Source organism: Delphinus delphis, chromosome 20, assembly GCF_949987515.2.
Source record: "Delphinus delphis chromosome 20, mDelDel1.2, whole genome shotgun sequence".
NCBI lineage: Eukaryota > Metazoa > Chordata > Mammalia > Artiodactyla > Delphinidae > Delphinus > Delphinus delphis.
In genome coordinates this window covers 1,001,278-1,024,974 of record NC_082702.1, presented here as the reverse complement: position 1 = coordinate 1,024,974, position 23,697 = coordinate 1,001,278, and the positions used below count along the sequence as shown (strand labels likewise).

At 41.1% G+C, this 23,697-nt stretch overlaps 1 protein-coding gene and 1 pseudogene across 2 annotated transcripts in view; both read right to left on the bottom strand.

Annotated features, from left to right (window-relative positions):
• Positions 1–2,828: 2,828 nt before the first annotated feature.
• On the bottom strand, positions 2,829–3,619 carry LOC138413916 (zinc finger protein 551-like; annotated as a pseudogene).
• An 89-nt stretch (positions 3,620–3,708) lies between these two features.
• LOC132416540 (zinc finger protein 256-like) overlaps positions 3,709–23,697 on the bottom strand; it is a 42,142-nt gene continuing 22,153 nt past the window's right edge. Inside the window, exons 2-3 of one of the 2 annotated variants that reach the window (XM_059999935.1) lie at positions 12,376–12,502; positions 3,709–6,112 (exon numbers count right to left, since the gene is read on the bottom strand). In XM_059999935.1, the coding sequence (XP_059855918.1) occupies positions 4,050–6,112; positions 12,376–12,502 (2,190 nt within the window). In that variant the 3' untranslated portion in view covers positions 3,709–4,049. Of the gene's footprint in view, positions 6,113–12,375; positions 12,503–16,032; positions 16,651–23,697 lie in introns of those variants that run through there. The other variant, XR_011246316.1, reaches the window with a different exon arrangement.

The following is a 23,697-nucleotide window of genomic DNA, read 5'->3' as shown; positions in this document are numbered from 1 at the left end:
CAAAAAAACTGAAAAAACTCAGGGCATGCCCTTCCAGTACTGAAAGCATTTCTTCCATAAAACAGTCACATTATTCAACAAGTGAAAATGGATGACACTCCAATACACATCTTTGTTGTTTCAATGTCCTACTTGTTAAAAAAAAAAAGAAAGAATATAGCCAAAGTTCATAAAATAGAAGATAAAAATGGATATTTTACAAAAGAGAGCAAATGACAAAAGGGATCAAACATCCGAAAAAATGCTAATCATGAATTCTTATGGAAATACAATGAAAACAACAGTGAGACAGAGTAACAAACTTATTAAAAGGGTTAAAATTAAAAACGACTGACCAAATAAGTATTCGCTAGGATATAGAGAAAATGGAACCCTCATACAGTGCTGGTAAAAATGTAAAAAACACAAATATTTAGTCAGAATTTGTTAGTTTCTTCAAAAGCTAAATATTCACCTACCTCATGATTCAGACACTGCAATCTAATTTTTTGAACAAAAGATAAATGAAACAAATATCCATATTAAGAACTGTACACAAATGTTTGCACCAGTTTATTTTCTACAGTCAAACTCTGGAAATACCCAAAATGTACATAAACAAGTGAATGGATAAATAGCAGTATATCTAAAGATAAGAGTACTGAACCACAAAAGAACATAAAAGGGAGGGATGAACTACTTACATAACATCTGTATAACAAATATAACATCATATAACAAAATAATTATAAAATATAAAAGAAACCAGAAAAAAGAGAGTAAACATTTAAGGATTCCATCATATAAATTATAGAAAACATAAAGGTATCTATTATAATGGAAAATAAATCAATGGGGGCTTGGAGGGCTGAAAAGGGCAGGGACACAGAGACTGCAAAAGGACATCAGGCAAATACATGGTGACAGATATGGTCATTACCATGACTGTGATGATGTTTTCACAGGTATCATGTGTATGTCAATATTTACCAAATACTTCACTTTAAATATGTGTACTTTACTACATGTAAATGACACCTAAATAAAACTTTAAAAAAAGCACTTCAAGATAAACAAAATCTGTTTGCCCCACTTTTTTGGAAAATAGATTTGACAGCCCTATAATGACTCCACCATCTTTTTGTCATGCCCTCTGGGTGTCAGTCTTGCCTCAGTGGCAGCAAACACTGGCGATTAATAAAGGATATTTCCACTTCAGTCAACAGGAATGTTGGTTGGCTCACAAGAGCCACATCCCTGGACTACTTTCCTCTACTTTTCTTTTTTCTGCCTGTGCAGCAACGGCCTTGAGGCAAACATTGCAGGGAGGTTACAAAAATCCACAAAACTTTCCAATTGTCTTCTCTGACAATGACCTCAGCTACACAAGATAAACATGCCTGAAGGTTCTGAGATTTGTGTACACGCTGATCCTGCACATAGGTCATCATCACAAAGACATCCGTGGATGCACTTTTAGAAGAGGCATATTCCAATGAGCTGGCTGCTGTACCCTCTGCTCCCTACTAACCCAGTTTCTGTATCAGAAACCTGACCCCTATAGTCTTACAACCAGTGACTGTCACCCATGGAATTTTGGACATCAGGACACATGCTCTTTGCAAAACCAAGGGAGGAGATTCTTCTCAACAGTGCTGACATCTCTCGTGATATCCCCTGTGAACAGGGGAAAAAATTCATGCTGTTCCAAGAACTTGAGATTGTCACATCTTACTCCTCTTGAGGGTGATGTCTGAGTCTCCTAAAACTCACAGCATCCAGGCTTCAAATGAGGACCAAAAAGCCCTGCCCTCTCTCCTACAACTTCACCGGCACTAATGCAAATTTGACCAAAAATGGCAAGCCAATTTTTGCCATCATACTATCCTCCCTGAGGCCAATGCCTGTGGAGCCCAAATCTCCTTATAAAAAACCTCTAGCAGTACAAAGAACTCCAAAAACAAAGTAGGTCTTAAACAGTAAGGCATCCATATTATACAAACCAAAACAATGTGTGGCACACAGTTTGGGTTGGTGACTTGCTAGACGGAAAAACTGAGCATTTGAGAACATGTCCCTGGAAAATGTTGTCCTTCTCTGCACATTGTCAGCTGAATTCATATGACGTTCTCGGGGCCAACATTCCTTCAGGCTTTTGTACACGTAGTCAGAGAGAGGGGAACACCAACCCCTAACGGACTGGGCTACTATTCCTGGTTTGCTCCAACACTTGGAAGAACAGAGGTCAGTTTCCCTGAGCACACTGGGCTGGTGACTGATGCCCATGGTGTGGACCTGCCAGGTGATAGGGGTAAAATGGCCACAGAAATGTGCAGTGACATAAATCTGGGAAAAGCCCTGGACAGATTACAAAGTGCAATATAGCCACACATGCTTCCCATGTAACTGAAACTTAAGGGGCATCTCCCCCTGTGGACAACTGGACATATGAGATTGAATTCAGATGGGTGGCTCCTCAGTTTCTTCCAACGTCATTACCCTGAACTAGAAAATTGCACATTTCTTTGCATGTTCAAGGCCTTTCTCCAGTGTAAATTCTACCATGTATAATGAGGAATTTTTTTTTTTTTTTTTTGCGGTACACGGGCCTCTCACTGTTGTGGCCTCTCCCATTGCGGAGCACAGGCTCCGGATGCATAAGCTCAGTGGCCATGGCTCACGGGCCTAGCATCTCCATGGCATGTGGGAGCTTCCCTGACCAGGGTATGAACCCGTGTCCCCTGCATGGCAGGTGGACTCTCAACCACTGCACCACCAGGGAAGCCCCAAGAAAGTTCTTTAGGAAAGGACTTCCCAAATTCTTGGCACAAATAGGGCTTTTCCTGTGAACTCTCTGATATGAATAAAGGGTGGAACTAGAGGTAAAGGATTTACCCACATTCACCAGACACTTGAGGCCTTTCACCTCTGTGAACACTGATGGTGAAGGACTGCAGAGCTCTGGGGAAAAGATTTCCCACGTTCACAACCCTCATATGGCCTCAATCTTGTGTGAACTCTCTGATGATAATGGAGGCTGACCTAGATGAAAAGGACTTCCCATATTCACTGCATTTATAAGTCTTTTCTCCAGTATGACCTCTACAGTGTTCAATGAGATAAGAATTTACTCTAAAGGACTCCCCACTTTCAGTGCATTCATAAGGCCTTTTGTTAGTGTGAATTCTCTGATGTTCATGGAGAATGGAACTACAAATAAAAGATTTCCCACATTCACTACACTCATTTGGCCTTGATCCTGTGTGAACTCTGATGTTAATGGAAACCAGACCTAGATGAAAAAGATTTCCCACATTCACTGCACTCATAAGGCTTTTCTCCAGTGTGAACTCTCAGATAATCACATAGGCCACACCTAGTAGTAAAAGATTTCTCACAGTCACTACACTGATAAAGTCTTTCTCCTGTGTGAACTCTCTGGTGTATTAGGTGACATCTTTGGATAAAAGATTTCTCACATTCACTGCACTCATAAAGCCTTGACCCTGTTCTGATCGTAACACTCTGATGATAACACAGTCTGGACCTAGATGAAAAAGATTTATCACATTCACTGCATGCATAAAGGCTTTGCTGCATTGTGAACTCCACAGTTTTCAGTGAGATAAGAATTTGCTCTAAACGATTTTCCATATACAGTGCATTCATAAGACCTTTTAAAAATATTTATTTATTATTCTTTTATTTAAATTTATGGCTGAGTTGGGTCTTTGTTGCTGGGTGTGGGCTTTCTCTAGTTGGAGCGAGTGGGGGCTACTCTTCATTGTGGAGCACGGGCTCTAGGCATCTGGGCTTCAGTAGTTGTGGCTTCTGGGCTCTAGACACAGGCTCAAGAGTTGTGATGCACAGGCTTAGTTGCTTCACGGCATGTGGGATCTTCCCAGACCAGGGTTTGAACCCATGTCCCCTGCATTGGCAGGCGGATTCTTAACCACTGAGCCACCAGGGAAGCCCCCATAAGACCTTTTGATTACATGAATTCTCTGATGATCCTGGAGGATGGAACTATAGATATAAGACTTCCCACATTCACTGCACTTATAAGGCCTTTATCCAGTGTGAACTCCCTGATGATAACGAAGGTTCCTCCTAGTGGTAAAAGATTTCCCACATTCATTACACTTATAAGGCCTTTCTCCTGTGTGAACTCTCTGGTGTATAAGAAGGTAAGATCTTTGGATAAACGATTTCCCACATTCACTGCACAAATAAGGCCTTTCTCCTGTGTGAATTCTCTGATGATTACTGAGGTTGTAACTAGTGGAAAAGGATTTCCCACATTCACTGCACTTGTAAGGCCTTTCTCCAGTGTGAACTCTCTGGTGTATAAGAAAGTGACATCTTTGGGTGAAGGATTTCCCACATTCACTGCACACATAAGGCCTTTCTCCTGTGTGAACTCTCTGGTGTTTAAGAAGGGAGCACCTTTGGATAAAGGATTTCCCACATTCACTGCACACATAAGGCCTTTCTCCTGTGTGAATTCTCTGATGATTACTGAGGTTGGAACTAGAGAAGAAAGATTTCCCACATTGACTGCATACATAAGGCCTTTCTCCAGTGTGAACCCTCTGATGATTACTGAGGGTGGAACCAGAGGAAAAACATTTCCCACATACAGTGCACTCATAAGGCCTATCTCCAGCATGAGTCTTCTGATGATAACACAGGGCAGAGCTGGAGGTAAAACATTTTCCACACTCACTGCACTCATAAGGCCTTTCTCCTGTGTGAACTCTCTGATGATAACGAAGGCCAGAGTGAGAGGTAAAAGACTTCCCACATTCACTACATTCATAAGGCCTTGATCCAGTGTGAACTCTCTGATGATAATGGAGGCCACGGCGAGACATAAAAGATTTCCCACATTCAATGCATTCATAAGGCCTTTTTCCACTATGAACCTTCCAGTGTTGAGTGAGGTAAGATTGATGACTAAAGGATTTCCAACACTCACTGCACTCATAAGGCCTTTTTCCTGTGTGAACTCTCCGGTGGAGAATGAGTATCGAGCTATTGGTAAAAGATTTCCCACATTCACTGCAAGCAAAAGGCCTTTCCCCTTTATGTACCCGCTGGTGTAGGACGAGCACCGAGCTATTGGTAAAAGAGTTCCCACACTCACTGCAATCGTAAGGCCTTTCTCCTGTGTGAACCCTCCAGTGTACGATGAGGTAAAATTTTCGTCTAAAAGATATCCCACATTGAGTACACTCATAACGCCTTTCTCCAGTGTGAATTGTCCGTTGTCGAATTAGGATGGATCTACAGCTAGGAAACTGCGCACATTCACTGCACAAGTAACAATTTTCTCCAATGTGTCTCCTCCAGGGATAAATAAGGACAAAGTTTTGGTTAAAGGATTTCCCACATTTGCTGCACTTGTACTGCCTTGCTGCAGTATGAATTCTTCGATGCAGATTGAGGGTTGAGGTTCGCCTGAAAGATTTTCCACATTCACGACACACACGAAGTCTTTCTCCAGTATGCACTCTCTGGTGCACAACAAATGAGGATTTGTACCTGAATGTCTTCCCACATTCACTGCACACAAAACAATGTCTTCCAGGGTGGACACCCTGGTTCTGAACAAGTGCATGTTTCGGGCTGAAGGCTTTCTTGAATTCTCCCCAGCTGTAATGACTTTCTCTGCTTTGTAAAGTTGCCTCACGCTGGGCAATCTTGTTTGGCTTCTCCCTGGTGTGAGTGATCTGTTGCTGGAGATGTCCCAAGGTGGCCAGAAAGTCTTTCCCTACTTCCTCACAGGTAAAGGGCTTCCTTGACACATGGCATTTGCAGCTTTTCACAAACAAGGCCCTGACTACAGCGTTTCTGAAGGATTTCTCTGCCATATGCTGTTTCTGGTGTTTCTGGAGGTTTGCACTAAAATGAAATCGTTTCATACATATTCTACACCCGAACACTTTCTGGCTGTGTTGTGTTTCTTCATGCTCAGCCAAGTGAAAAACACCTCTCAAGATCAGACTACACTTCTTACAGGGGTGGCTCTTCTGGGAAAATGAGCCTTCCCTGTGAGTCCTGGCCTGTGACATGCTTATAGAAATGCTTTGTTGAAAGGGTGCTTCTGCATCCTCTGCTCCACAGCAGCAACCTGAATGCAAATAAATGCTGGTGAAGTACATGTTAACTTTATAGGAAGGAGGCAACATCATCATAAATGGATGTGTCACATCTAAGAATGAGTCAGTGGGATGCTGTTCCACACAAGAGATTTGAAATTCCATTGGGGAAGTGGCTACTTATAAAAAGGTTATAAGAAACTACTATGAACAACTAAATACCAACAAACTGGATAAACTAGAAGAAACGGATAAATTCTTTGAAACAGACAACCTACCAACAATGAGTCATGAAGAAATAAAAAATATGAATAGACCAACAACAAGTAAGGAACCTGAATCATTAATAAAAAAAAATCTCCCAACAAAGAAAAGTCCAGGATGAGATAGATTCACTGGTGAATTCTACCAAAGATTTTAAGAAGAATTAATGTCAATCCTTCCTCAACTCTTCCAAAACACTTAAGAAGAAACATTTCAAAACTCAATTTCTGAGGCTAGGATTACCCTGATACAAAAGCAAGATATGCAAACTACAAGAAAGGAAAATTATGGGCCAAACTCCTTGGTGACCATAGAATGAGAAATTCCTAATAAATACTCAACAGCACGTTCAAGAATCTTACACTATTGAATAATAAAAAAAAAATTTAGGTAACTCCCTGGCAGTCATCCAGTGGTTAAGACTTGATGTTTTTACTGCAGAAGAAGAATCTTACATTATTATCATTATCAAGTATGATTTATCCCTGGGATGCAAGGATAGTTCCTCATATACAAGTCAAAAAACATGACTTACCATATTAACAGAATGAAGGATAAAAATCATATGAATGTCTCAAAAAATGCAAAAAAAGCACTAAACAAATTGAGGATAGTTTCATGTTAAAAACTCTCAACAAATTAGGTATAGAAGGAATGTATCTCAATACGATAAACCCATACACAATAAGCCCACACTAATATTATACTCAAAGTTTAAAAACTAAAAGCCTTTCCTCTGAAATCCAGAACAAGCCAAAAATGCCCACTGTCCACATTTCTATTCAACACAGTTCTGGAAGACCTAGCCAGAACACATAGTTATCAGAAAGAAAAAAAAAAGGCATCAAAATCACAAAATAAGTAAAACTGTCTGTGTTTGCAGAAGATATGCTCTTATATAGAAAACCCCAGGGACTGCTCCCACCCAAATCTGTTAGAACTATTAAACAATATCAGTAAAGCTGCAGGATACAAAATCAATATGCAAAAAGCAATTGCATTTCTATAAACTAACAATGAAATATCTGTGTTCTGAAAACTATAAGACAACAATGGAAAAAACTGAAGAAAACACAAATAAATGGAAAGACATCCAGTGTTCTTAAATTGGAAGAATACTGTTAATTTTACCAAGAGCAACTTACAGACTGAAAACAATCCATATCGAAAGTCCAATGACATTTTCCAAAGAAATAGAGTAAACAATCCTAAAATTTGTATGGCAGCACAAAAACTCCCAAATAGTCAAAGCAATCTTGAGAAAGAAGGACAAAGTTAGAGGCATCACACTTCCTGATTTCAAAATATTACAAAGCTATGGTAATTAGCACATGATGACACTGGTATAAAAACAGACACATAGACCAATGGAACAGAATAGAGAGCCCAGAAATAAAGGCACACTTATATAACTCATCTTTGATAGGCACCTCAAGAACACACAATGGATAAAGGACAGTCTCCTCCATAATTGGTGATGGGAACACTGGATATCCACATGCAAAAAAAAGAAAACTAGACCCTTATCTTACACCATTCACAAAAATTAACTTGAATTGGATTAAAAAATTTAAATGTAAGACTAAACTTGTAAAACATTTAGGAGAAAACGCAGAGAAAAATCTCCTTTACACTGGTGTTGGCAATGATTTTTTTGGATGACACAAATAGCACAAGCAATGAAAGTAAAAATAAACAAGTGGGAGTATATCAAGCCAAAAACCTGAACAACAAGGGAAACAAAATGAAAACACAACCTAAGGTAAAGGAGAAAATACTTGTAAAGTGTTTATCTGATAAGGGGTTAATATCTAGAAAATATAAGAACTCATACAATTCAACAATAAAAAATGAAAGAATCCAATTAAAATGGGCAAAGGACCTGAATAGATATTTATCCAAAGACATACAAATGGTCATCAGGTACATGAAAAGGTGCTCAACATCACTAACATCAGGGAAATGCAAATCCAAACCACAATGAGGTATCACCTCACACCTGTTTGGAATACTACTATCAAAAAGACAAGAGATGGGCTTCCCTGGTGGCGCAGTGGTTCAGAGTCCACCTGCCGATGCAGGGGACACGGGTTCGTGCCCTGGTCCGGGAGGATCCCACGTGCCACGGAGTGGCTGGGCCCGTGAGCCATGGCCACTGAGCCTGTTCGTCCGGAGCCTGTGCTCCACAACGGGAGAGGCCACAACAATGAGAGGCCCACGTACCACAAAAAAAAAAAAAAAAAAAAAAGACAAGAGATAGGTGTTCGTGAGGATGTGAAGAAAAGGAAAGCCTTCTACATTGTTGGTAGGACTGTAAATCGGTACAGCCATTAGGGAAAACTGTATGGAATTTCTTAAAAATTGAAAAAAGGACTACTATATGGTCCAAAAATCCCAATTCTATGTGTATATCCAGAGGAAACAAAATCCATATCTCAAAGAGGTATTTGCACCCCCATGTTCATGTCAGCATTATTCACAATAGCCCAGGTTTAGAAACAACCTAAGTACAGCCATACATTGTTTTATTCTGCTTCAAAGATAACACAGTTTTTTACAAATTGAAGGTTTCCAGTAACCCTGTATCAAGCAAGCCTATTTGCACCAGTTTTCTAACAGCATTTGCTCACTTTGTGTCTGTGCATCACATTTTGGTATTTTTTGCGATATTTGAAACTTTTTCATTATTATTACATTTGTTATGGTGATCTGTGATCAGTGATCTTTGTTTTGGGGTGCCACAACCTGTATCCATATAAGACAGGAAACTTAATAGATAAACATTATACATGTTCTGGCTGCTCTACCAACTGGCCAATCCATCTCTCTCCCTGTCCCCAAGCCTCCCTCTTACCTGAGATGTAACAATATTGAAGTTAAGCTAATTAATAACCCTACAATAGCCTCTAAGTGCTCAAGTAAAAGGAAGGATCACATATCTTTCACTTTAAATCAAAAGCTGGAAATGATTAAGCTTAGTGAGGAAGGCAAGTCAAAAGCCAAGATAGGCTGAAAGCCAGGCTTCTTGGACCAAACAGTATTAACCAAGTTGTATCAATAAATACAAAGGAAAAGTTCTTGAAGTAAATTAAAAGTGGTACTCTAGTGAACACACAAATAAGAAAGCAAAATAGCCTTATTGTTGATATGGAGAAAGTTTTAGTGATCTGTATTCAATATCAAGCCAGCCACACATTCCCTTAGGCCAAAGCCTAATCCGGAGTCAGGTTCTAACTCTCTCCAATTCTGTGATGGCTGAGAGAGGTGAGAAGCTGCAAAAAAAAAAAAGTCTGAAGCTACCGTAGGTTGGTTCATGAGATTTAAGGAAAGACGCCGTCTCCAGAAAATAAAAGTACAAGATGAAAGAAAAGCACATGGTGAAGCAGCAAGTGCCGATGTAGAAGCTATACCAAAGTTATCCAGATGATCTAGCTAAGATAATTAATGAACGTGGCTACACTAAACATTTTTAATGTAGATGAAACAGTCTTATGTTGGAAGAAGATGACATCTAGGACTTTCACAGTTAGAGAGGAGAAGTCAATGCCTGGCTTCAAAGCTTCAAAGGACAGGCTGACTCTCTTATTAGAGGTAATGAGGCTGGTGACTAGAAGTTGAAGCCAGTGCTCATTTATCGTTCTGAAAATCTTAGGCCCTTAACAATTCTGCTAAATCAACTCTGCATATATTTTATAAGTGGAACAACAAAGCCTGGATGTCAGCACGTCTCCTCATAACATGGTTTACTGAATATTTTAAGACTACTGTTGAGACCTACTGCTCTGAAAAAAGATTGTTTTCAAAATATTACTGCTCACTGACAATGCAGCTGGTCACCCAAGAGCTCTGATGGAGATATATAAAATTAATGTTGTTTTCATGTCTACTACTACAACATCCATTCTGTAGCCCATGGATCAAGTAGTTTACACTGTCAAGTCTTAAGAAATACATTTCATAAGGCTACAGCTGCCATAGATAGTAATTCCTCTAATGGATCAGGGCAAAGTAAATTGAAAACCTTCTGGAAAGGATCCACCAATCTAGATGCCATTAAGAACAGCTGTGAATCATGGGAAGAGGTCAAAATATCAACATTAACAGGAGTTGGGAAAAACTTGATTCCAACTCTCTGGATGACTTTGAGGGGTTCAGGACTTCAGTGGAGGAAGTAACTGCAGATGTTGTGGACAAAGCAAGAGAATTAGAAGTAGAGCTGGAAGATCGCTGAATTGCTGTAATCTCAGGAGAAAAATTTAACAGATGAAGAGTTGTTTCTTATGGATGAGAAAAGAAAGTGGTTTCTTGAGATGGAATGTACTCCTGGTGAAGATGTTGTGCAGGTTGTTGAAATGATGACAAATGCTTTAAAATATTACATAAACTTAGTTCATAAAGCAACAACAGTAGGGTTTGAGAAGATTGACTCCAATTTTGAAAGAAGTTCTACTGTGTTTTAAAATGCTATCAAACAGCATCGCAAGCTACAGAGAAGTCATTCATGAAAGAAGAGTCCATCAATTTGGCAACCTTCATTGTTATATTATTTAAAGAAATTACCAAAGCCACCAAAACCTTCAGTAACTTGATCAGTCAGCACCTTGATTAGTCAAAATCAAGGCAGGAACCTCCATCAACAAAAAGATACAACTCAGATGATGGTTAACATTATTTTAGCAATAAAGTATTTTTTAACTAAGTTATACACGTTGTTTATTTAGACATAAGGCTACTGCACACTAACAGGCTACTGTACAATGTAAACATAACATTCATATTCACTGGGAAACCAAAAGTCTGTGTGACTTGCTTTATTGTGATACTCACTTTACTGTGGTGGTCTGGAACAAAACCTGCAATATGCCCGTATCTGTCTACAGATAAGTGGGTAAATAAAGCCTGGTATTTATATGCAGTGGGGTATTATTCAGCCATAAAAAAGGAAATCATGCATTTGTGACAATACTGATGAACCTGGAGGGCATAATGCAAAGTGAAATAAGCCAGAGAAAGATAAATACTGTATGCTAAAACTTATATATGGAATCTTGAAAAAAAAAATAGTTGAACCCATAGCAACAAAGAGTAGAAGGCCAGAGGCTCAGGTCTAGGGGAAATGGGGAGATGTTTGTCAGTTATAAGATGAAAAAGCTCTGAGGATCTAATACAGCATGGAGCCTATACTTAATAATGCTGTATGGTATACTTCAAATGTGCTAAGAAAGTAGATCTTAAGGGTTCTCACACACACAGGAAATGTAAATATAATATGTGAGGTACTGGATGTGTTAATTAACTTGATTGTAGTAATCATTTCACAATGTGTGTGTGTATATATATAATCATGACACTGTGTACTTACTTTTACGTTTTACCTTTTTTTTTATTCTTTGGCCACAACGCACGGCTTGTGGGATCTCAGTTCTCCTACCAGGAACTGAACCCAGGCCACGGCAGTGAAAGTGCTGAATCCTAACCACTAGACCACCAGGGAACTCCCTGTACACTTTAAACATATACAGTATTATTTGTCAATTATACCCCAATAAGCTGGAGAAAAGAAAAAAGAAAAGAGATCTAAACACTACAAGTAAAACCATGAAGGACAGCCTTGGAAAATAGCCCATGGTCCAAGTAAGTAATGGTCATGACAATACCTTCAATTCCTGGCATATGGAGGCAGAACGAAATGTCAGATGATAAAAAGGAACAAAACCTGGGACACAGAAGTGCCATGGACGTGGATACACCACCTGACCAGGGAAAGGGCAAGTATTAGCCTAACTGCAAGACTGCTGACCTCAAATCCATCCCTACGAGGGTTGAGTACAGGCTGTATTGGGGCTATGGGGAGAGAAGAGGGCAGTGCAAACAACCCAGCCCTACCTGTCACAGCAACTACCCAGAAAGCTGGGGAAAGAAACAGTGCCCAAGGTCCATATGTGAGAAGGACAGAGCACACCTTGGAGAAGAGAGGGTGAGGCAGGATACAGAGCCTAGCCCAGGTCACTGGGGAGGGTGAGGCTCTTACCCAGTGAAGATATAAGTGCAAAGTTCTCCAGCATCACATCATGGTACAGGCGTCTCTGAGCCTCATCAAGGAGCTTCCATTCCTCCCAGGAGAAGTACAGGGCAATGTCCTCAAAGGTCACACCAACCTGTCATGAATGAGATAGATGAAACATAAACATTCTCTCTCTGAGGACCCACAATTCATCTCCTCACACATGTATTCCATGGTCATCCTCCATCAGAGTTCCCCACGTCAGGCCTCGTGCCAATGATGCCTGATCTCTCCTCACTGTGTTCAACCCTCAGCCACAAAAGGCGGTGGCCGGGGGGATAAACGCCATCTAAACTCTGGGCCTGGCCTACAGGGCCCCATCCCTCCCCCGAAGTAATTCCCCTGAGGTCTCCCACATTGTGCCTCCAAGACACAGCAAAACATGGGCTCATCTTTACCCTTAATCCCCAACACCATGTCCTGTGGGCCCTCAGCTCACACTTCCCCTTGATGTGCACGTCATTCAGTTGACCAAACCTCTTTCACACCTTCAGACCTCACAGTTGCACTCCCACAGCTCTACCACCTCCCTGCCCCACATCACAGGCACCTCTCTGGACTCACCCAGGGACTTGGAGCATGGCATCCACAGAGTGCTTAACAAAATCAAATATGATCTGGTACAATCCCAGTTCTCTGAGGGAGCCCATAGCCAGGGAAAGCCCTGCCTGCCTTGCTTCTGATCTCTGTTTCAGTATTAGCCACCCAGAACCAGTGAGGGACTGGGACACCCTCTCCTGCCTTACATAGGTTCCATAAGTGCCTCTTCAACCTTCAGAACCTGGGCGAAAAAGGAAGGCAACCATGGCTGGGCTCCATGTGTGCAGGACTCCCTTGTATCCCCACCCAGCCCTGGAACCTAGTGACCTCGGGCTGACTGACTAACCAATGCTGCCTCTCATCAGATCCTGTGACCTTGGACGAGGACTCTCTTTGTCACCCCCATTCCAATCCGTTCGTTCTCTTCTCTGAGCAGCTCTTTGAAAACTTTTAAAGCCCTCACATACACTGTTCCTCGTCCGTTCACAGCCCTCTGTGACTCCCAGGTCCCTCAGAATAAAGGAACAACCTCTCTCTCTGCCGGTCCAGGCGTGATTCCACCTCACACTCTGTTTACTGCAGTCATAAGATGCACCCCAGGTTTCCCGAATCCTCCTGGCTCAGTCCGACTTCCAAGCCTTTGCACCTGCCAGTCCCTCCGCCTGTCACCCTCGCCCACGTCCCACCCCAGGCCGCCTCACCGTCCTGGACATCGCGACCTGGGCTGCGGGCACATGAGCAGGCGTCCCGCACTCGGGGCTTTAGTGTTTAGTGCAGTGAGGGCGGTGAGGGGCCGGAGGACGAGTGTTTACCTCAGGCGGGTCCCTCAGGGCCGCCACCGCCATCGGACTCCCTGGGCGGAGCGGGGCCGGGAGCTGCGACAGAGGAGGCGAGACGCGGGCACGGTGGTCACTCTCCCGGGCCTGGCGCAGGGCAGCCCGTGCTGCGTCGCCGAGCCTCAGACGCACCCCTGAGTAGCGGGGACAGACCCTCCCCTCGGACTTTCTCGGTCCCGTCACCTAGAACCTGACACAACACTCCGAGGCCGAACCGACCAGAAGGAAGCGAAAATGACCGCCGAAAGGAGGACGCCGGAAGTCCCGCCCCGACACGATGCGCACGCGCGGGAACTCCTCACCCTGATTGGTCGTGGGTTTGTAACTGCGGCCTCTCGGCCAGGGGCCTTCTGGGGACCGAAGCGAAGCGAGTTGATACTGTTCAACCCGAGCGTTAGTTTTGCAGCCCCCTGAAGCAGGCGGACCAGCAGGAGCTCAGCCTCTGCTGGTTCCCATAAAAAACGGCTCCCTTGCTTGTATTATCAGTCATTTTCAGAAGTGGAAACAAAAATCAACAGGATTAACAGAAGTGGAAGTAAAATAGGAACTGCCAAACTAAATGTCCTAAATTGTATAAAAGCTAATTTTTAGTTTTGTGGCCTTTTTAGAATTGTTAACTATTGTGTCCCCTAACTACATACACACACACACACACACACACACACACACACACACACATATTTAAATTTTGTTACAAAAATTAACCCATTTATTAAAGGGTAACAGCGTTTCAAATGGTGCTGTTTCTACTGGTCCTTCAATTCCTTCAATCTTCTCATGGCCGATTTTACTGTGATGGCAGGAGTGGTGTTGTAAATATAGTTAGGCCTAACTATATTTTTTTGGGTGTTGAGCTCATTTATTTATTTGGTGACAAGAAAATATTGAATGAGAATTGTGTTAGTCTGCTAGGGTTGCCATAACATTTGAATACTATTGAAACCAAGGGTAGTCATAAGCTATTAATAAAAAATAAATTGTAACCTGCCTTCACTGATCAACCTCACTTTGCTTTTACAAAAACGTGCACGTACTCCCAAGCATCAAATAGCCTAAACAATAAGATCTTTGCCAAGTTGCTTTTTAGGAAATTGGGGTCACCTGTGTCCAGTTTGAGCTCAAGTTGGTTAAAACTGCTAAGACCACTGCCTCTCCAACTGGGTATATGCAAGTGTTGGCTAGGTGACTTTCTTTTTTAGTTAATTAATTTATTTATTTTTGGCTGTGTTGGGTCTTCGTTGCTGCATACGTGCTTTCTCTAGTTGCTGCGAGCGGAGCGGGGGCTACTCTTCGATGCGGTGCGCGGGCTTCTCATTGCCATGGCTTCTCTTGTTGCAGAGCTTGGGCTCTAGGTGCATGGGCTTCAGTAGTTGTGGCATATGGGCTCAGTAGTTGCGGCTCACAGACTCTAGAGTGCAGGCAGTAGTTGTGGCACACAGGCCTAGTTGCTCCGCTGCATGTGGGATCTCCCCACACCAAGGCTCAAACCAGTGCCCCCGCTTTAGCAGGCGGATTCTTAACCACTGTGCCACAAGGGAAGTCCCCAGCTAGATGGTTTTTGATGTCAGAGGGCCAAAAGCCCACCCTCAGAACATGCTAAGCCTGCCATTTTCTGAACATGTATCTCATGAAGAAGTCTGTAGCTTACTTTTACCTGTGCAGAATGACAATTACTGCACCTTTTCCGTATCTTCAATCCCCACCCTCACCCCTGCCAAGCTTTATCCCATAAATATTCCTAGCCCCTTGCCTTTGGGGAGATGAATTTGAGATTTGCCCTTCCTTCTCCTTGCTTGGCTCCCTTGTGAATAAACAGTTTCTCTGCTGCAAACCACAGTGTCTCAGCGTTTGGCTTGTTGTGAGTAGGTCACATGAAACTGGTTCAGTAACAGTTTGGACTGGGTGGCTTAAATAACAGAAATTTATTTTCTCGCAGCTCTGGATGCTGGAAGTCTAAGAGGAAGGTGTCAACAGTTTTAATTTTTCCTGAGGCCTCTGTTTTGGCCTTTGGGTAGTCCACTTCGTGCTGTGTCCTGTGATCATACTCCTGGTGTCTATCCCTCTTCTTATAAGTGATGAAATAAAATTTACATTTTAAGGAAGAACAAGAAAATTTAAACATAAAATTTTCTGTTTTGGCCTCCCTGCCTCCTTAATGTGCAGTGTGCATCTGCATTATACACTGTTGTAGTTTTTCTTGTGACAGGACCGAAAGTAAACTCATCACACGAGATGAATTGTGCCGAAGCACAGCAGTAGAGGGCTGCCGCTCGCTCAGGCAAAACAGCGCCGTCTGTCCTGCTGTGGTAGCTTTTATTTAAGCATTATCTATGTTTACATTTTAAGGCTTGTTTTCTTAACATTCCAGAAATACCAAAGCAGCAACATATGTTTTTATTGATTATACAAGTAATAATGGGCTTTCTTGAAAACATGCCGTGCTTCGTCCTTGTGCGCAAAAGCAACACAAGGACATTGCCTTGTGTTCCCATCATTATGATTATACTGAGGACATCGCATGGATCAGTGCCCAAAACACTCAATGCTTATTCGCAGGCCCCCGGTTTACCGGGGAGGGGGGGCTCAAAGCATTCAGGACTGTTTACAGTTCTGGCTTATTCGCATGCCCCCGGTTTGCCGGGGGTGGGGCTCAAAGCAATCAGGACTGCTTGAAGTTCTGGCTTATTCGCCAGCCCCCAGTTTGCTGGGGGTGGGGGGTGGGGGCTCATGGGTCACGTCTCCTTTCCATGTCCTCAGTTATTCCACTACATTTCCCCCTTTTTGTTTTGCAGCTTGTGCAACATCAAGGAGAACACGGTAGCTTGTTGCGATGTTGCATGGCGGGTAGCTTTCACTCGTCCTCGGACTACAATTAAACATATGATTATTATTATAATGAGCATTAGCAATCCTGCAGTAGAACCAAATAAAGCATGTAATTTAGACTTGGGATTTAGATTATTAAGTCCTTGAATAATTCCAGTCCATACTTCTTGTGAATTAAGTCGTTGTAATCTCTTCTGAAAAGTTTGTTGAATTTTCCCTTGTAAATTCACAATTTCTTCTGTCAATTTTTGTGATGTAATAAATGCTTTTTTATTTTTGCCCAGGGGAATGCAGACTGATTATATGGAACCGAAGTGACACAAAAGGCACTTTGATTCCAGTCACAACGTAGCTTCATTTGTCTTTGTAAATTTACAAGTTGGTCCCCCAACATAACCACAGCTTGTTGTAAACCTGCTATTTCCGAATGTATTTCCGAATCAATTTGTCGTTGAGAGGACCAAAGCATTTCAGAGTTTTTATGCCAATCAGTTATATAATCAACGGTCTGAATAGATTGTTCTAAAGCAACTCCAGCTACTGCAGCAGTAGCTGTTATGGCTATAATACCCATGACAGCTGCAATCAACATTTCTACAAATCTTTTACTTCTTTTTAATGCATCAGCTAAATATTGCAAAACAGCCATAGGAAGAGATTCTTGCCATTCCCTTCCAAGATTGACAGGAAGCCAAAGACCTGTCCGAGCTCGTAAGATATACAAACTTTCAGTAGATATGTTAAAAGATATACTAGAGTTAATGCAGGTATACAGAGAGCAATTTTTACACATTATAATACCTTGAGTCTCATTCCATACAGCTGGTCCCTTTAACAATATATAAGGTAATTTCACACAACTACGAGTATACCAAGTAACATTTTTATGAAAAGTCAAACTATGATTTTCAGATTTGTTAACCATATGTCCTACCCAGGCATTAATCTTTTTCAAAGCTGTCATAAGCTTCCACAAGTCCTTTTGGATAGGATATCCATTTAAATGAGGACCTGAAGAAAACCCTCCAGCATGCCATACTATGGTATCATTAATAGTATTGCTATAAATAGTGTTATCCTCTCTATGCCAGTGTAAATTCTTCAGACCCCTTTTTCCTCTGGCGGAGCCAAAATGTCTCCAATCAATGACGCTTCCCCAAGAAGTATTAACAAGAACCCGAGCCATTTCTCCTCGGCATCGAGTCCAATGGACCCAATCCGATAATCGATCCACAAGAGGCACCTGGCATGAAGCAAGTAAGGTGTGGAAACATTCTCATTAAGAGTGGAATTAGAACTTTTAAAACTATAAGCACTCAAAAGATATAACCCATGATATCTGTTTTCATTTTTGACAACACTTAACCATGCCTGATTATTCATTTTAAGGCAATGATCTGCCTTTCCCATACAAATAGGAGGTCCATTAACACCCACCATGTAATTCTCTTCCTTCTTCCGGGTTCAAAGGGCCTCTATCATCAAAAGGACCAGACAACAATCCAGACTCATTTACATATACAAGAATTGGGGCATCCCACCAGGTAACCCCCATATTAAGAAGAGGGTTGGAATATAAGTCCAATAAGTATGATTAGTACAATTTATCTCATTGGCTGATATGCTTATTACCTGTGCAGACAACATTGCCAACATAGCCACAAAAAGATTGGTGCTAGTGAGCGGTTTACCCTGTGAAATGACAAGATTTTCAGCAGTGCCTGCAAACTTTTTCACTTGCCCCCAGGTCAATGGAGACGCCCTCTTTGTTCGATCCAATGGCACACGGAATGCTCTCTTGCTCAAATCCATGTCCGCAAATCCCTTCGTCATTCCCGTCACATCAAAGCTACGCTTAGTTGCCATCCCGAAACTTTATCTTTTTAGCCCGCACCCAAAAAGATTCAGCTCCTGCAGAAACAAAAGCATATCCCCGGCCCCAACGAAGAACCTCGGCAGGTTTCCAAGTGTTAGTATTTTCATTTAATATAGAAACAGGCTGTCTAAGTTCTTGTGTACTTATTTTTGTCCAATGTCTGTCAGCTGCACTAAAACCATCTTCTCCATGATTGAAAAAATTAAGAATAAATAAAGCAATATGTATTCTTTTCCTAGGACTTTGTACCTCATCTCCCCCTTTTTGTTTTATAAACATTTCTTTCAAAGTGCTGTTTTGTCGTTCAATAACGGCTTGTCCCATACTGTTTCCTGGGATACCTGTAACATGCCGTATATTATGTGTGGCAAAAAAAGTCTGACATTTTTGAGAGTGATATGCAGAAGCATTATCAGTTTTTATGCTGTCGGGAACTCCCATAACAGTAAAAGCTTCTAATAAATGAGTTATTACAGCATCAGCTTTTTCAGAAGATAATGGAGTTGCCCATGAAAAATGAGAGTAGGTATATACAGAATGATGAATATATTTTAACTTTCCAAAACCAGGATATTGAGTTACATCCATTTGCCAGATAGCATTAGCAGATAAGCCTTTAGGGTTAACTTCAATATTCAAACAAGGTTGATTAATGGCAGCACATTGCGGGCATGTACGGAGAATAGTTTTTGCTTGTTTCCATGTAAGATTAAATTTATTTTTCAATCCTCTGGCATTAGTATGATATCTGTGATGTTCTGCTGTAACTAACTCTACGGTACCTACTAAAGTATCAATAAAATCATTTCCATCTACCAATGGGCCGGGTAAATGAGTATGAGCACGAATATGAGTAATATAAAGTGGTGCAGTACGTAGTCTAATTATATGTTGTATTTGCAGAAATAAAGAGTGCAGTTCTGATCCATCATTTGGGATAAAAGCGGTCTCAATATTTTTAACTGTAAATTCCACATACTGAGAGTCTGTAATTATTCATTTATGGCAGCTGCAAGTAAATTGGCATGATAAGTAGGAGATCCAATATCATGGCAAGCTTTTATATACTCCTCAAGTGGAGCGTTTACAGCCCGTAAAGGTCGCAATGCCTTCTGGCATTCAGGATTTGCATACTCAAAGGCCAAAGATTGTAATAATAAATCTTGCACCTCTATTTGTGCTACAGCTCTTTGAATGGCTGCACGCAGTCTAGACAACAAATCAGTGTAAGGCTCACCAGGCCCTTGCATTAACTTAGTAAAAGATTGTGCTGTTTTTCCAGGAGGTTCCACTCGTAACCATGCTCGTAAACAACACATACGTATTTGAATGATTCGTAAATCATCAAATTGAGCTTGAGCTTGTAGATTACTAAATGCGCCTGCTGCTATTAATTCATCTAAAAGTGGCTCTGGAGGATTATGGGCTGTATTAGACCTTGTCATGTTTTCAGCGTCCTCTCTCCACCAAGTTTTAAACTGCATATATTGTCCACGTTCAAGAACAGTTTTGGCAATCGCTTCCCAATCATGAGGAATTAACATGTTTTCGGTAGCATACCCAGACAAAAGTCCTTGAACATAATTAGAATGCATCCCATACGCATTAATGGCTTCTTTTAGCATTTAAAAAAATTTTATATCATGATGGTTATACTCAACACTTACATATCCATTCGGAAATTGATCATTAGCAGGCATAGCTTGTCTAACAATAGAGAAAGCAAAAAATGATTCAGAATATTGCTTTTCTTCCTTATTCATCTCTTCTTCCAACAATAGTCTATTAGATTCAGGTTTTAGAGGAAAGCGAAACTGACGAGAGGCTCCAACAGGATAAGCTACTAATTCTAAAGGAGGAGCTGAAGGAATAGTAGGACACGGCTCCTGATATGAAGGGGTGGCAGCATTGTTTTTATTTTCTTCCAATTCAGTCATCAAATTTTTCAACTTTGAAAGTATATCAGAAATCTCATTCTGTTGAGAAAGTGGCATCTCATTTTGTTTGCTAGCTTGCTCCCGATCTTTATCACCATCAGAAAAAGCCCCTTCATCACTGGAACCTGAAAAATCCTCTCCTGTCTCAGACACAAGGGGAGGAGGAGGCGGAGGAAGGTCCTCTATAGGAGACTTACGAAACAGAGTACGAAAAGCAGAATGATCGGGAGCAGAATTCGGACGCTGAGGGCGCGCCCCATTTTCACTTTCAGTTTCAGATTGTAATGGTTCCAGGACAAGGGAAATTAATTTACAAAGAGATCAAACACGGACAGATATAGGGTCTCCATGCTGATGAGCTCTTCTTAAGGATCGCATAACCTGTTTCCAAACTTTTAAATTTAACTGGTTATGACCAGTAGGTTGAAACCAGTAACAATGTTTACGAACCAGCGCAAACAATTCATCAAAAGATTCTGGTTTCACTTTCACTCCTGAACTCCGTAATAACTGTTTCAGGAGTCTAATGTATTGAAAGTCTACTGAGTGGGAATTCCCCATTACAGTTACTCTACTGCTCCCGAAGGTTTCGCTTACTCTTGAGCGGACCAATTTCCCCTTCGGTCCTGCGATCACGCGATTACTTACATTCAGGTCCCTGTTCGGGCGCCAAATGTTGTAGTTTTTCTTATGACAGGGCCGAAAGTAAGCTCATCACACGAGATGAATTGTGCCGAAGCACAGCAGTAGAGGGCTGCCGCTCGCTCAGGCAAAACAGCGCCATCTGTCCTGCTGTGGTAGCTTTTATTTAAGCATTATCTATGTTTACATTTTAAGGCTTGTTTTCTTAACATTCCAGAAATACCAAAGCAGCAACATATGTTTTTATTGATTATACAAGCAATAATGGGCTTTCTTGAAAACATGCCGTGCTTCGTCCTTGAGCGTAAAAGCAGCACAAAGACATTGCCTTGTGTTCCCACCATTCTGATTATACTGAAGTAGCACAAGGACATTTCCTTGTGTTCCCAACATTCTGATTATACTGAGGACATCGCATGGATCAGTGCCCGAAGCACTCAATGCTTATTCGAAGGCCCCCGATTTGCCGGGGTGGCGGGGGAACTCAAAGCATTCAGGACTGTTTACAGTTCTGGCTTATTCGCCAGTCCCCAGTTTGCTGGGGGGCGGGGGCTCATGGGTCACGTCTCCTTTCCACGTCCTCAGTTATTCCACTGCACACACTAACTAGTCCTCCTCAAAGATGGGAATGCTTTCTTGAATGTAAAGATCAATTTTTTTTCCCTTTCTTCTGATGTTAGCAATGGAACTTCTTAAAAGATTAGCATTCTTTCCAAACTCTGTTGGGGGTCATGGTGACTCACTGCTCGCTTTGTACATGCTTACTTGGCCTATGAACTTTATGTAAAATGTCAGTATGTCATTTTTTTGTACAATCCTTTGTCTGAAAAATGTAAATAATTGTGCCTTCAACTTCTAAAAGGCAGAACAGATCTCAGAGATTCTGAGAGTCTGTCTCCTGGGTGATAATCCTCAGTTTGGCTTGAATAAAATTCACTTTTTTCTTCTTAACTGGATTGTTAATTGAGTTTTTGTCAACAGAAGGAAACCAGTCTTAATGGGATACAGCCACACTCTTATGATCTCACTTATCCTTAATTACCTCTATAAATGACCTATGTCCAACCACAATCCCATTGTAGGTTAGCGTTTCAACCTATGAAAAGCATTCTGTTAATATATGTTAGTGGTAATAAAAGGCAAGTGGTTTACTAAAGCTGGGTAATAAAGAGGAAAAGAATATTTAACTTTTAAAAGTATCCTCCAATTGCCAATAGATCACAGTAATTTCTGAAATTGCCTTTATAAAAGCATAATTTCCAAAATATTCCTATTAAATACCATAAATGCATCACTTATTTTTTAAAATTTACTTATTTTGTTTTATTTTATTTTTGGCTGCATTGGGTCTTCGTTGCTGTGTGCAGGCTTTTCTCTGGTTGTGGCGAGCAGCAGCTACTCTTCGTTGCAGTGCTCAGTCTTCTCATTGCACTAGCTTCTCTTGTTGTGCAGCATGGGCTCTAGGTGCACAGGCTTCAGTAGTTGTGGCACGTGGGCTTCAGTAGTTGTGGTTTGCAAGCTCTAGAGCACAGGCTAAGTAGTTGTGGCAAATGGGCTTAATTGCTCTGAGGCATGTGGGATCTTCCTGGGCCAAGGCTTGAACCTGTGTCCCCTGCATTGGCAGGTGGATTCTTAACCACTGCACCACAAGGGACGCTCATAAATTCATCACTTCTAAGAACTATTTCAAACAAACACAAACTTTCAATTAAAACAAATATTAAATGATACAAAAATATAGTTTAATAAATTCACTTGAATACTTACACTTGTTATCATATATAACACTGATTATTATCCCACCTGACTAATCCCTCACAAACTCATCATCTTCCCTACAAAAAGTTCAGATCATTCTGATCACTGAGATATCCTCTGATACCTGGCAAAAGAAGCCTTCACCTGCTTCCTCTGCTTCTTTTCTCATCACTCTTCCCATCACACACTATACGAAAAACACATTGATCTTCCTTCAGTCATAAATTCCATATGAGACTTTACAACTCAGAGTATTCCCAGGTTTTTTTCCTCTCCAAATGAAACATCTATTTTCCCCACTATGCTTTGTAAATTCAAATAAATCTTTTAAGTGTCAACACAGTTTAACGTTTAAAGTGCTGTTATAACCTACACTCTTAAATATTGAATATTCTCTATATTACCATAAAATTCCCTGGACCTGTGGTGAATAACAGTATATCATTTTAGAAAATTGGTTTTGAATAATTATGAGTATCTTTGCTGTTTTTATACTCTACATGTAATATGAAGCAGTTATTATCACTGTTATTCGATTTCAAATCTAAATATTCTGAAAGATGAAATGATATAAATTGTGAGCCTACAAATATATAAAGTTGATTAAATAAATGGTAGGGTGTTCTAGAGAGAATTTGTAGCCCAAGAGCTACACTTAGAATATTTGTTCTCCTTGCCCAGAAGGCAAAGCAAAACAGAAAGCTGAGTGTCACTACCAAAGATAACAAAAGGATGAATCTTGGTAAGCCTGAAAATACCTTTGTAGAGGTGTTCATTAGACCATGTTGTGGGTTCATAATCAGACTTATCCAAAAAGATAAAATAGAAGAGAACAGGGTAAAAGGAGACAGCATATTCACCAGGATGAGAATGG